This window comes from Megalops cyprinoides, chromosome 4, assembly GCF_013368585.1.
Source record: "Megalops cyprinoides isolate fMegCyp1 chromosome 4, fMegCyp1.pri, whole genome shotgun sequence".
In the NCBI taxonomy this organism is placed as follows: Eukaryota; Metazoa; Chordata; class Actinopteri; order Elopiformes; family Megalopidae; genus Megalops; species Megalops cyprinoides.
In genome coordinates, this window is record NC_050586.1 from 14,404,936 (window position 1) to 14,420,522 (window position 15,587).

General features: G+C 43.2%; 1 protein-coding gene across 1 annotated transcript in view; it reads right to left on the minus strand.

Annotated features, from left to right (window-relative positions):
* Positions 1–4,455: 4,455 nt before the first annotated feature.
* The window catches only part of gpat2 (glycerol-3-phosphate acyltransferase 2, mitochondrial), a 44,823-nt gene continuing 33,691 nt past the window's right edge, over positions 4,456–15,587 (minus strand). The window contains exons 10-22 of the mRNA XM_036526192.1: positions 15,289–15,465; positions 15,008–15,106; positions 14,710–14,803; positions 14,377–14,484; positions 14,202–14,272; positions 13,481–13,745; positions 12,347–12,489; positions 11,463–11,540; positions 10,753–10,875; positions 9,656–9,776; positions 8,862–8,930; positions 5,708–5,763; positions 4,456–4,732 (exon numbers count right to left, since the gene is read on the minus strand). Coding sequence (XP_036382085.1) covers positions 4,616–4,732; positions 5,708–5,763; positions 8,862–8,930; positions 9,656–9,776; positions 10,753–10,875; positions 11,463–11,540; positions 12,347–12,489; positions 13,481–13,745; positions 14,202–14,272; positions 14,377–14,484; positions 14,710–14,803; positions 15,008–15,106; positions 15,289–15,465 — 1,521 coding nt within the window. The 3' untranslated portion in view covers positions 4,456–4,615. The remainder of the gene's footprint in view (positions 4,733–5,707; positions 5,764–8,861; positions 8,931–9,655; positions 9,777–10,752; positions 10,876–11,462; positions 11,541–12,346; positions 12,490–13,480; positions 13,746–14,201; positions 14,273–14,376; positions 14,485–14,709; positions 14,804–15,007; positions 15,107–15,288; positions 15,466–15,587) is intronic.

The window sequence follows — 15,587 nt, forward strand, 5'->3', positions numbered from 1 at the left end:
TGTACACAGAAACAGGCCTTTAAAAATACTAGTTAATATTTCATAACAAAAACAGTCATAAAAACAGACAATGTGCAGGCACTGTTGCAGGGAAAGGAACAAAATATTAACCACACCACACTGCTCCCTTCAAACTCATATATATTTTTTTTTTTTTAAACTTTTTTTTTAGCACACCCTGACCCTTCCAACACACTTGCATTTAGGGTAAACAAATCAATGCCCCAGCTCGATCCCTGCTGTGTCATCAACCAACAGTACTTGGGAGATCACAATGGTGGAACAAATTGGCTTTGTTCTGCTGGGAATAGGGGTGGGTATGTCGGCAGGACGTCCTCGTCCCAGCACTCTCAGGCACCTTGTGAGTAACCAGGAATTTCCAAGTTGCTCAGATGTTAACAGTCCTCTAGCTGGCATCTATTCATTCATTTGATACACTTTATTGCTCTAATACAACCACAGCTTATCACAGTGAGAGAGGACCCTCCTGTGCAACTGGCAACTCAAAATCGAGTTGTGTAGGGAAGGGAAAAAGGACAGGAAAGGGAAAAGCATTAAAAAAAATCAATGTCTGATTAGACACAGGTGGAGATCAAATAACTGAATTGCCTAAGGCCTACAGAGTATACAGGCACACCACACAGCAACAAATAGTCACTGTGTAGTCACTTTACAGGTGCAATTTATGGTTAATGCTACTCAAAGGTTGTTGAATACAATGGGCCTAGTCACAAATAGCTAAACTTTAACGCAAACACAATTACATAAATAGTCATAAGATCATAAGACTTCCTTTTCTATGGCTGATCTTCACCAGGGTTGCCATTTTTGGCTTTTTTGAACAAACAGTCCGTCACAGATTTTTGCGCACTTGTGGGATTGAAAGGCCAGCTGGCATTATTCACTTTTCAAAAAAACTGCATAAACAAAAAATGTAATTTGAGATTTAATAGCAAGGTGGATTTGTTGCTGAGCAGAAAAGTACCCAAAACAAAAAGTACTAGTTTGTTGTAAGCAGCCAATTGCCAATCTGTCACGGTTCTGGCTGACAGACGATGTCATCGTTGGCTCAGGATTTTGACATCAGGCCAACAACCCTGATCTTCACAGCAGCTCAAACATTCAACACAATATCTGTCATTTGTTTAATTAAGCAAGGCTACACTTTCAAAGAAAAGAAACTATAAAAGTAATTCATATATCTTGTGTTGGTAGTCACTGTGGAGTCTAACACGTTGTTCAAAAAAGCCGGTCTGGATAGGAGTATGAACAGGAGAGCACCTCATAAACTCTTACAGAGGTGATTTAGCACTGCTCTTTTTAATGGAGAAGTGCTTATACCATGACAGTTACATTTATCCTCTAGCCCAAGTGCTTTACTGAAAAAAAAATACAATTTTTTGAGTTTATTCTTAAAGTTAATGCATCATATATGAAATAAAAGTAACTCTTGACTTAAAGCTAATTCTCTGGGGCTAGCCTGAGTTATCGACCCACTTACAAGCTATTACATAAGCATATGCCCGAAGTCAAGTAAGTTGACAATGGCATTCACGAACGTAGAGAGAGAATAACACAATTAAGCATCCACTATTCCTTTTACCACGCGAACAGTTTGATCCAGTAGTATCTTTGTAAAGACAAGGCAAGGTCCAAGATGTGGTTTTTATCTTTCCACTGTGTTTGAGAATATAGAGAAGTCAGCGGTTTAAAAGTTGCCTATACAATGCAACTTTGTGTCTTGGATTACTAGTTTCCTGAAGATACGAAGGCAACATCACAAGAACCTTTTTTACCCCACTAAAATCATCAAGCATTTACCCCATTAAAGTGTCATGAGCACATGAGCACAAAATGCTCAGATACAAGCTTGATTTTCTGTGTTTATGCTTATGCATAAAGTAATGCAACTAGTAATGCACAGATGTAGAAACCTAAGTACACTCTGAAGAAACTTTCAGGAAGTTCATTAGCTTGTGAGCAAGATAACTAGCATCATTTTTTAATGTTCATTAGCTGTAATATCTACTGTTCTTAATGGCAATCCAACTAGTTAGATGCTACTGCCTAAACAAAAGCTGGTTAACTACACTTATATAATTTCTCTAACAGTAAATACAATGGTTTGCTTTCTTACTTAGATATGTAAAATTAAAATAAATACGATTCCATTTTTATATGGGCTGTGTGGGTAATCACTGCTTCTCACTCCAGTATTATCTGTAACATGTTACTACAATTACATAAAACCTCATGTTAGCTCAGAATTCAGTGCACTCAATTTATACTTATAATATTAAATTATTATTGTAGACCGTTCACATCAAAATATGATTGCTTGGCCACAATGTACAAACTAGCTGCATGTTCCTGACCCCGTGATCTATTCTGAAAAATGTTTGGAGTAACTATTGCATTTTTAATACTCTCATTTGTTGGAGGTAGATCTATGAAATTAAGAAACATAGTGATTAATTTTTCAGCAGGCTCAATGAAATGGATACTGTGTACTAATCAAGGCCAGACATTTCAAAAGCATTACAAATGAACAATTAATCAAGGCAGCTTTTCAAAATGGCAGAAAATACACTTTAATTGAGCTAAAGGCAACATAATGGAAATGTTTATTACCATGAAACAGCAAACATTGCTTGATGTATTCCTGCTGTGGCACTAATTACTAAATCATGTTTTCCCATTCAAACAAAGCTGTCAAATCACATTTAAAATAGCTTGTATCCCAAAAGAGGAAGCCAGCTATGTCAATACAACTGCATTTAATGTGTTAAAGGAGACACTGCTACAATCAAACTAAGATGTCCTTGTGTTAGAGCTTGTTGGAGTGCTGTTTCAAGTTACCAGTACAGTACCTCTGTGATCACATTGTTGTAGGCTCCATTCTCCAATGTCTTGTCCCCCCTCCCTTTTCTTAACGGTCTACTGTCTACCTAACTGTTTTCCTAACTGCCCTAACCTCATCTGTCAAATGTGAAGTATGCACTCAAAACTAACACTGACATTGCAGTTGTTCCCAAATTGGGTTAAACAAACACCAAAGGGATGTCAGATTTCTTCAAAGCATAATAAACACATTGTACAATGGCATATTTGATTTTCCTGAATGGATCTATTTTCATCTTTTACAATACAAGTAAGCTGTTCAAAGCTTTAGTACTACTTGTACTTCCATGTGTAAAAGGCAAATTAAGTACTTTAGTGTCATCTGCTTTCAACAGTTTCAAGCTAATTAAGAGCTAGTGTTCATTTTATAGTCACCTTTCTTGTAGAGATATGCCCTGTTTTTTGTTTCTGACTGACTACTTCACAATTACGCTAATGGAAGCATAGCTATTGAAATGAATGTCTTGACAAACTACTGTAGATTACTTTTCCAAAGCTCTAACTTGGAGAATATCTTGTGTAACTGATTTCAATACAAAAACCCAACTTCGATCCTTGTTATTTTCTTCCTGAGAACTCGCCACATTTCCTTGGTGTGCCGCTCATCCTCTGCACTCTGGTAACATATATATCGATCTCAACTCACCGTCTTACAAGGGTCATCCTACTGCTTGTGTTTTTGTCAGATAGGATCTATTTCAGTAGTTCCTTTGCACAATAATCATCCATTATTTTCTGGTCCTTGCCAAGTGATTGTATTCTTTGCAGGGATATATATATTTTCTTCATGGACATGTTCAGTGAACATTTCAGTGATTGGCTTTATAACACCAGCATGTACATAGGCGGAATAATAGCATGTGCTCTTGAGAAACTGACCTTTACTGTGTAATATATATATAGGCAATTTCCGGATCGGGTTACATTTGTGGTAGTAAGAAATGATTCACAACATACTTGAAAACTGAGGAACATAGATCTTGGGTTTCCAGGAAAACAGTAATGTATTTATTGGAAAGAAAAAAAAAAACAACAGCTCTATTCACTTGCAAAAAGCCCTCCATTGATTTGAACATAAAATTCTGCAACACAAGACCAGTTTCTACAGTCCCTTTCTTTCTCAAATCTTATGACATTTTTCAACCTCAACCCACACAATTAAGATAACTTTCAAAGTAACATTTGAGATTCTGCTGATCACAGAACTTACCACTTTAAAATTAGATAAAACAAAAGCAGAGCTTACTGGTGCGTACCCAAATAGTCCAATGATCAGACAGTTAAGAACAAACCAATGAACAAGCACACACTAAATTATGTTCTTCAGGCTCAAAAGGAGTTGTTATCTAGAGCATATGCTTAAGTGGTTAACAACACAACACTGTTAGGAACTGTAAGCATGGAGGACAGACTGGGATTCTTCAGCCATTTTGTTGAAAACAGCCCTTAAAAAGGATTAATGTTGGCACACAGAAAACGAGGGCAGGCACACTGACCTCCCAACTCCTGAGAGGGACAGGCAACTGGGGTGTTTAGGGACAATAGCAATGTGCCATGCATGTGCATGTACACAACCATCACACAAGGGCTGCATTTTTCAAACACGAGTGTGACTGCTTATGCTGTTTAAGATGGGGGAGAATGCACACTCACACACAGCCGATTATCTGCACCAGTCAGACTTGGAAGTGAACTGGATGGCGCGTATGAGGAGCTAGTTGTAGAGGAATTGGCAGACGAAGCTATGGAGCTTGCTCCTGTTCTCAACTTGCTGGAAGAGGGGGCTGAGCCCAAGGTACACACTGCCTCTCTCCTCCTTCTCCTTCAGAACCTGTCAACCAAAACACGCGCATTAAAGACACACACACACAACCCTGCAAACACTTCGCAACAATGCACACGCATTTATCGGCTCACAGGAACTCTACTGCCTACCGTGCTATACTTTGGTCTGTCTGCATCAGCCGTCCACCACTCCGCCCCCCTCTTGTTTCCTGTCAGTTCAGTTCTAATCCAATTTTCTTGGATTTATTTGCGAGACAGGAGTGGTTCCAGAGTAACCACAATCTACAATGCCAAGATGCTGAAGCAGGAGATAACATGTACGGGACGGTACAGCAAACTGAGCAGTAATCAGCAAAATAAGCTCCCCGCCCTATCAGCAAAACCCAGTTCTTTCAAAGGTCTCCTTCAGCAAACCCCTCTCAGTGCCACTGTCTTTCACACACATATTGGCATCCATCTCCTCTGATTCCCTCTGTACCTTCCGTCCCTCTCTCCCCACTTCTAACACAATTCTTGTTTGTATCGGAGAGGAATAACTTTCCATCAAGCTGTAATGGGGAGCTCAGTGGAGAAGTCATTGCAGATGCCCATTCTGAGAGAAGGCTGCTATGACCTGGAGACTTAGAGACAGTAAGAGAGGTCATTCCCTCCTGCAAAGACCACCCTGAGGGGTAATTTCCATCTTGCTCAGCACACGTACAAACACACAGGGGCTGATGGGAAACAAACAGCAGCATACCCTCCAGTCTGGTACACAGCATGTGTGAAACAAGACATAGAGTCAGGCTATATATCCACCACAGGGAAATCATCACTTGGTCAACACTCCTCTAATAAACAAGACTTGTGAAGCCAAGGAAAGAGTTTAAACCAGACATGAGAAACTAAAGAAAGTACTGACTGTAATCTTGGAAATGTTTTATTATTTGAAGGTTTCATTCTGTTCAAGCAGTGAGGAACAGGACAATGAGCTGAAATCTGCAGTGGTCCTTGTCCCTCTAAGGACTATTGTGGTACTCACCCCTAGATCAATGAGGGTTCGGACTGCAGCTCTCACCACATCTGCGGATGAGCTCTCTGTATCAAAACAATGCAAACACACAAAAACAATCAATATAACTGCCACCGCGTTCCCTGTAGAATACATTTCATTTATTAAAAATGCAGCAGAATATACAGTATCCATGAAAACGTCTTCCATCAAAAGTTCTAAACTGCTTTCAAGTGGATTTTATTGCTTTAGCTGAGTCTCGCAGCTGTGACTAAATTGATGACATCTACATGGCAAAACAGTATTTACGAGGTTCCATAAATGAAAAATATGAAAATGCAAACACACACCAGCTAGACAACAATATACAGAAAGAAAGCAAAGGCCTCTTCGGCAGATGCGTTTATTTGATTAGGCTTCTGTAAGCAACCCTGGGATGGAAATAACCCTGGGTATGGAATTTCATGAGGTAAATTGTGGCACAAAGCATGCATCAGCTGTGTGGTTAGGTTAGGTTGTACAGGAAAATGCAGCAGGGAAGATTCAAATGAATAAAATATGAGGACCGAATCAGGTGAACTCTGCAAGTTAGACAAGAAGTACTCCTGCAGTAGTGTGTAGACTAAGTGAACTGCTACTATGTGCCATGGCCAACTGAGGTACATTCTGCCAGGCTACAGCTAGCTTAGCTAGATAAGTTTAGCCACAACTCAATTTAGCGAACATTTTTTCTGTGAGTCTAAAAATGCTACACTCGGGTGAAAAATGAACCCTTGTTCCTACAGAAGAATGATGGGTAAAATAAAGCTATGGGCAAATTAACTCTATCTTGCTGATAAATGCTTCAAGTTTAGATGGAAGATATGTTGAAACCTTATATGTGAACTGCATTACAAATCTGAGGATAAACAATGAAGCTTGAAGAATTTTAATAATGCCTTCGTATCAAGGGCATACCTTGCACTGCATAAAAAAGAACACGCGAAGATGCCATTGATCTCCTGACTTTAAATCACTACTGTAGACGAGTTATTCAAAGCAAAAAGAACATACATTTTATCCAAATGAGCATGAACACCTGTGTCACTGTGATGGACAGAAATTGTAACTATCCTTACCCAAACAAAAATTTGAACATCATATAATTTAAAAGGCTGTTGAAAACAGTTGCTTAATCTTACATTTCAGTGATCTAATGAAGCAACCATACACTTTAAAATGAATGTATGAATACAGGGGTATTGACATACAGCTGTGATATTACACGACTGTGCCTTTCATTGTGTATACTCTGTATGTCTGTTGAAGTTTCAAAAGTTTCAATAAAAAGAGTTGGAAAAAAATGAATGCATGAATGAGAAAATAAGTTCCCATATTCATTTGTTAAATCATCGCAATTGCATTTTTATTCTATATATATATACACATTATATTATTACATATTATATAAATTAGTAATTTAGTATTACTCTGGTTGTTCAACAAATGGCTACATATCTCCCATTTGTGATTCAAATGATAATTTGTGTTACACAAATTTGTGTTACAAATAAATCTAAAAAAAATTACAACCCTCAAACTGATTCTGTACTGTGGGGTCATGTATATGCACTGTAGGACACATCAAGCATATAACTTCTTACAAGTAATCAGTTTAAACATCATGAACTGCATCCTTCATGTATGAAATCACAGCTTATTCTCTTCTATGGCATTTTGCGGGGTGGGAACTATTTTGGAACAAAACCTTATATCTTTCATTTGATGATGGTAAAGTCATACACTGATGTGGTCATCATTCTTCTTCCAAAAACCTTAGCCATAATAGCTTTTGTTCATCTCCCGAAGCATTCCAAAAATTTTATTTGATAAGGCACTTTTGAAACTCACCTTGGCACAGCTCTGGAATAGATACTTCTCTCTATCTCAGACCTGCACTTCATTCTTTTTATCCTTCATGTTATTTCTTTCTTTCCTTTCTTTCTCCCCGTCACTTCACCTTTTTCTCCACTGCCTTTCTTCCTCTCTCCATTCAAAATCAGCTTGGCATTCTGTTATAAAGGGTGTGGTGCTACACTAATGAAATGACTGAAAGACTTGTCAACCGTTCACCAAATGCTTAATTTGCCTCTCTCATGCAGCACAATTACACAATTAGCCATGTCTCCAGTGTAATCTGGATCTATTAGGGTGTGTTGACCTGGTAGACCTCTTACAGCTAGACAAGTTGTAACAAACAGCATTCTCTACTTTTGAGTGTTTGCTCATACACCAGAAGATGCTCTCCCTAAGACCAGAACTCCCTTGCATTCCAGATAACTGTGAGAGCTGTTCTAAAGCCACAGTTCAGTGTAAACAACACAGCATTTGTGAGCTTGTTTTTTTTTTGCTCTTGCTGACAGCGGAGGAGCTTATCAAAGATGGGATCTGCAATGCTTCTAGGTATTTCTAAGCAGCCAGAAGGGATATTTACCGTCTTTACTGCTACACCCCTCACCCCCTCCCCCAGCGCACACACATGCACAGGTTAAACCTGGTGTAAAGCATGGTATTTTACATTCCTTTGACTTAACAAAACCAGAAAAATAAATGAAATTTTTTAGAGGCCTCTTTCGCTTGCAGCTGGGGGCCATATATTATGACAGTAGTTTTCATACTTTGTCTTGAGTGTTTTAAGGGGCGGTTTTTCTACTGTGAATCTGAAGTGGATAAATATTTTGTTTTGACATCAGACCCGCTGTCCTTTAGTCACAGCTGTGAGATGCAACTACCTCAATAAAATCCAGTCGAAAGTCAATTAGAATTTTAGATGTGAAACTTTTGCCGACAAGTTGCAGAACTGTGCTATTACTGCAATAAAACTATTGATTATCCCTCTGGTATAATGCTGGACTTTTCAGTATGGGTCTCACTCTGTTCAGTCATGATACGTTTGAATTCATGCGGAAAATACAATACACCTTTGTGTTTGAGCCGAATCTTTGTTCAGGGTACAGCATGACCTTTAGGGCGAGATCTCATTGTTCCGAGGACTGACAGGAGTCAGTGCTTAAAGACAAGTGGACGGTTCTGGAGAGGCGCCTTTGATTTGGTGACCGTTTGAAGTCCTGCGTTAGTATTCAGTGCGATCCGGGGGCCCAGTGTGGTGTGGTGCTGAGCGGGGCCAGTGAGACGGGGGCCTTACCATAGTGCCGTCGGTCCTGTCTAGCCCTGTCACACAAGCAGACGTGCAGGTGGGCCACACACTCTGACTCTGCGGGAGTGGAAGAGAGACACTGGTATTCACAGGACAGACACACAGAGCTGCTTCCCCTCAAAACAACCAAATCACTCCCCGATGTGCCTGCTCAATCTCATCTACATCCACAGGCCACGAGGGCCAGCCCACGAAAAAAAACCCGCCCGAACCGCCCCTCTCCCCGCAGCAGGGCCTGAGCGAAATCTGAAACCAGTCAATCTGCGTCTAGACAGCAGGCACCAGCGTTAAAGCCTTCAACTCCGCAGCAACCTCCGGAGTGACGCAGATATGTATCGACACCCCCTGCTGGAACTCAATCAACGGGGGAATCTTCACTGCTGCTGCAGCTCGATAAAGCAGCAAGAGCGCTTCACGAGTGCGGGTTGTCAGGCAGATGAATTGAGCTCAGCACGGAGAGCAGACACTTATGAACAATTACGGGCATGGTTCGAGTGGTGGCGGGTGCTCTGCTGTGTTACGTGTTTCTAACCACTAACTAGAGCAAAGAACATAACTGCATTCATATCAGGCCCTATGGTTATTTTTGTATTGACGTCATGGTCAGGAAAAAAGTGAGCGAAAACAATCACAGGCCTGATATGAGCCTGCAATACTTTTATTTATTTTACTTTACTCAATTCGAGTTTGCCCCTGGAGGAAATGCTTTGTGAAGCCAGAGACCTTTGATTATAGGCACTACATGGTGTTGGTGAAGTGCAGACACTCGGGACCCCACAGACCTGGCAGAGGGGTGTGGAGGATCTGAAGCTCCTCAATGGCCCAGGACAGCGCCCTCAGCTGGACACTCAGCAAACTGCAGAGGAAGAACAGCATATCCGGGCACTGGCTAGGCTGGTTTAGCTAAGAAGGGCAAAAAAAAGGGAGAGCCACACGAACGCTTGCATTACTGTAACAGCAGCACATCAGCACCCAGCTTAACATCTGACATTACTGCAGAATGAAGGCCTACATCAGTAACCTCATTACCTGTCATTATGAGTATTAGTAAGCTATCAGCCAGATGACACTAGTCTTGCTTTCTTGCTTTCTCCCCCTTTAGACAACCTTGTTTAGAACTGCACATTGTGCATTAGGCTTGCATCACAGTGACAGCCTCTGAAGTCATGCGGGAGGATGCTGAAGCAAGACAAATGCAATCATCCTTTATACTCTCTTGGGGTCACACGGTGCACCACGGTGAACCGGGGTGCCAGCAGGCGGATAATCCCGCATTCAATGAGTGCCTTGCTGACTGAGCCACTCGGGAGCTCACTTGCAATATTTGTGATTTCTAAAAGAAATGCAGTGCTCAAAATAATTCACTTCAGTTCAATTCAATTCAATTCAATTTGTATAGCGCCTTTTACAACATGAGTTGTCACAAAGCAGCTTTACATTTTTCCCAGGCCTGAGACCCCCTGAGAGCAAGCCTAAGGCAACAGTGGCAAGGAAAAACTCCCTAATTTACAGGAAGAAACCTTGAGCAGAACCCGGCTCAGAGGGGGAGCCCATCTGCTTCTGGCTGGCACTGGGCAGATAGACAGTAGTAAATAACAGTAATTATAAAATGTATCCTAGAGAATGTCCGGTTCTTGGCACACAGTTGGCTTGATAGGCAGGGCAGCGAAGTAGCAGGACTGGAGATCCTGTATAAGATCATTGCTGCATATTGTTTCAGAACAGCAAAAGCAATTGTCACAGTGACTTTTGTGTCTTTTTCCCTTACTGCCTGAAGTGGCGTAACAAGCAGCTAACGGAACAAAAGGACAGACAAGGGAAGTGGTTGAACATCAAAAGCCACCGATCATGGGACCAGTGGGAAAGCCTGCATCAGTACCTTGTAACTGCGGGATTCCTGTTCCTCGCAGTCCGAATCGCTGTGGTCTGCATCGTCCATACTTCTCCACATCAGAGACCCCTGCCTCTTCCAGAAGTCACACACGGGGTGGTCCCGTGGAAGCTGCACACACAAGCAAACAAAACACAAACACAGGAGCTGTTTCGCTTCGTTCAGCCAAAACTGCAGCCTCTAAGGTCTTCTCATTGAAAAACTGCAACAACAGATTTTTAAAGCTTCAGTGTAATGCTATGCAGTAAAAGGAAACAGCAAACCCATATATGATATTAGAGTTGGCTAGCTACATGGAGTAATCTTATCAAGGATAACATAAAAGTGCAACATGTTCTAGCAACAATGTTCTCTTTGGCCGTCGGATCACAAGTCATGATGAACAATGACCTCTGAACTATGATGATGATGATGACGCCCAGAATGTCTTTTCCCTCATACAGTCAGGTTATGCTGTGTCTGCTTATTTACAACTCCCATCATTCCACTCAACGCTCTCCTGCATGAAGCTAGTAAAATGGCAAAGCCAGTTGAAAATGTCTAGTCACTGACTGGATCACGCTAAATGTGATCAGACAGATCAGCTGAAAGTGTGAAAGACTGTGTCTACGGTTTTTGCAGTCAGTTTCCCCTTGTGTCTATCCGTCTCTGCTAAAGTCCCTAAAGTCTGTCTGTGTTTGGCTGCCGGTCAGGTTCACCTCCTCCATGACTAGGATGCCACATCGCACCAGACTGTCCACTGCATCGCATGCAAAGCTGTGAGCCGACTGGCATGGCTGAGAGAGAGAGAGAGAGAGAGAAATCATACCAAAAAATCATACCAAAATATGCTACACAGCACTGCATAAATTAAGAAAAAATGCTGACACAACTTCCCACAGTGACAGTTAAAGCACAGAACAAGATAAGATATATATATATATAAATATATATATATATATATATATATATATATATATATATATATATACACACATAAATATATATATATCAACGTAGGCAGACAGGTCTAGATAATTACCCCAGTGCACATATGTAACATATAGACATAAAAACATTTTAGAACAGAACAGTGCAGGATGGTAAAGATAAAGGCTGAGGAGAAGCACAGAGGAGGCTAGTGACCGTGGAAGAGGGAGAGAGAAAAGAACCAGAAAATGCTAGACGAGAGCGTGAAAGAGAGAGACAGAGAGGGTATAAGAGAAAGAGCGAGAGAGACAGTGGAAGTGCGAGACAGTGTGGGTATTTATGGCTTTGATTAAAAGACTATGAAGACAGTGAGATTTACAGTGCGCCTGACTGGACGAGATTTATACACTCTGAATGGCTGGAGCTGGATTCTGCATCTTATTCAATGGATGTTTAATGGTGCAGCACACCCATTTATTTGACCAAAATGATTTTACTTTAGCAAAGTAACAACATATGCAGCATTCAAGTTGAAATAAAAAAAAAAAAAAACTGAAACATGCACTGAGTTGGACACCACTGCAAGAATGTGTCACTGTGTAAGATGCTGTGGAGGTCAGTAAGTGAATTTTGGTGTGTTTGAGTGTCAGGGGAAGGCTCCGGAGTTACTCACAGGAAAGTGCCCAGGGGGTAGTAAGTGACAGAGCTGCAGGGCTCTCTCAGTGAGCTCCTCCTGGCCCAGAGCCACATCAAACTCCATCTCTCCTGCCCCTCCACATCCCGCAACCTCCCACAGCATGGCCGACACTGCACATGCTGTAAAAGAAGCAAACCAATTCCCTCTGTGCTATAAACCAACCACAAACACACACACACACGCACACACAAAGAGATAGTGCACACACACAGAAGTGCACATGCATCCATCTGTATTCATTGCATGCATGTATTCATTGCATGCAGACGCTCCTATCTCTCCTATCCAGAGAGACTTCCAGCATAAAAGAACTGAGGTGTATCCGTTCAAGATGAATGAGCAACAGTGTCAGACCAGGATAACAACACTCCCAGACCAGTGAGTGTGAGCATAACACTATTCAAGCCCTGCCACAAGCTAACTTGTGCAACCTGACCAGACATACATCACAGCCACTAGATGACAGAATCTAAAACATATTGTGATACTACACATAAAATGTAGTAATACAAGTAGCAGGTGTCAGGGGGGGTTTGATAGAATAGGCAGGAAGATCAGCAAAGAGGGAGTTACGGTAGTCCAGGCCTGAGAGGACAAGGGATGGAACTAGGAGCTGCATAGAATACATAGTGAAGTAAGGGCAGATCTTTCGAATGTTAGATAAGATGTACTCTTCACATTATTAGCATTTAGCAGACGCTCTTATCCAGAGCAACTTACATAGGTAACAATTATTTACATGATACCCATTTATACAGCTGGATATTTACTGAGGCAATTCAGGGTTAACTACCTTGCCCAAGGGACAACAACAGTGCCCCAGTGGGGAATCGAACCGGCAACCTTTCAGTTGTGAGTCCTGCTCCTCACCACTATGCTCCACTCTTATCCCCTCTATATTCATTCAATGAGCCAAAAATGCTGATACACCTATAGATCTGGGCACTCGGCAACCTTTGATTCATGAGCCACGCTTCGACCCACATACTGTTAACACAAGACGAGTGAACCCATTACAGGCACATTTTATGAGCTACATACAAGACAGAAGGAAAAAAGACAAGGGGGAGTGAGGGAGGGTTCACAGCAAAACACTGTGGCATTCTCCACCTCCAACAGCCTCCAGTATGAAGACGTGGGTGAGCAAGTGACAGTGCTGAGACAGGGCGACGATTGCTGCAGCGGAGGGACGGGGAGCCAGGAGGGGGTCCGTTACAGGGGGCAGCTGTATCATAACCAGACAGGGCCGCAGTAGGGACAGGGCGTGGTACATCACTCCCGACAGAGAGCCCCCGAAGCCCACGTCCCGATTCCGGAAGAGGACCTCCTCCAGGAGCCACGAGGCGTCCCGGCAGAGCTGGGACAGACGCACCCCCTGAGAGCGAGACAAACCCCATTAACCACGGCCAAAGCACTTTATGAGCACAACCACCGACAGAGGGAGAGAGGACTGAGGGTTTGGCAACCTTCCTCAAAGGATGAGGTTTTTCTCAACATACATATTGATTGCCTTGTTCATTTTACGATCATGGCCCATTTGTGCACCATTGTGCGATCTGATTAATGAGTCATTAGGCGTGCGAAAGGCCCCAGCTGCTCTCTCTCCTCCTTGGTTCCTGCACTATGTGCCATGACATCACTGAGGGAGACGTATCTCCAGTGCCAGGGCAGCAGGGACAGCGTGGTTTATGGCGCAGGAGCAAAGGCTGTGCACGCTGCCACTGGACGCGTTTATATACTGAGCAGCAGGGAAACCGAGGAGACGCAAGGCCAAAGACAGAGCAGCGATGCCAGCCTGGAGAGGGAGAGAGCGGTAAAAGGGCGGCAGTACCTTGCGGTGTTTATGCAGCAGCAGGCAGGAAACCAGGCTGGTCGACATCACGGCAGCGCAGGAGGTGGCGGCTGGAAACCAGAGGGCAAAAGCGTTTTTCAGTCCACCTCCAGATTTACGAACAGGCTTTTAAATGTAGGCTGAAAATGACAGGGAGATGAGTGGACAGACTCACAGTACAGCAGATGCAAAGTCAGGGCGATGGTAAGCTCTCTCTCTGAGGGGGGCAACTCAGGGCAACAGGCAGGAGGTAGGACCCAGGACACAGACTTCTGCCCAATTGCTGTGTGTAAGCTGGGGGTGGTGTGTACACTTTACTTGGGGGGTTTGTATATGTATATGATCCACACCATACATAAATACATCACACACATGAAAAGGCTGTACAAATGGTACAACTGTGCACATGGCACAGTATACTGTACACAGAGAGAGCTAACAGAGAGCTAATGACTGTGAGCACCATGATGCAAGATCCAGATACCACTGGATACACACTGAACTACACTGCTCTCAAACCTCTTATTGAGAATCACAGGGAGAAGCAGCTCCTGCAGGGGGCGCCCTCCGTCTACGCGACACCTCCCTGTTTCACACATCTCCTGCAAGGGTTGGGAGAGTGAGGAGGCAAGAATGACGGATGGGTCGCTGGGAGACAACGAGAGAGAGACAGGCGGAGGTAAAGGGGGCGACACACGAGGTGACCACGTACTAAACTACACACGGACGCAGACAGACAGGGATAGACGCTCTCGCACAAAGAGGGGCACTTGGACAAACAGGGGATGGCAGGCGGCTGTAACTACCTTCAGAGAGAAGGCCTGTGCAAAGTGGATCCTGACACTTCCCCGACGACCCTCCCAGAGCAGGGACACCGCACCCCGCAGCAAGGACAGGAGGCTCCCCTGAGACCATTCATTAGAATGAATAAACAACAGAATAACACCTCGATGGGACACGTTACAGCGGAACTTGACAAAGGTCGCTTAAAGCAGCATAAGGAAAATTAGCATCAGAGCAGGAGCTGTGCTGACGCTGTCAGCTGCAATAGCCGTACTGATCCAAACTAGGCGGAGCTGGGACAGACCTGTCCGTCTGCCAGGGGGCAGTCATATGAGATGCTAACGGGGACGAGGCTGACGTCTGGAACGGTGCCATCCCTCACCGCCTCCCGCACACGTGTCAACCACTGCCCTCCGCGTCCACTTCCAGCATCTACAGTTAAACTCACACTCTGCCCCTCTCTCAGCAGCTCACCCACAAACTACGCAAAGGTATCAAGGTGTGGAGGGGAGTACAGGGGGGGGGGGGGGGGGGGGGGGGGGGAAGAGAGAGAGAGAGAGAGAGGAGGTAAAGCCAATCAGAGGAGAGGTATGGGAAAAAATG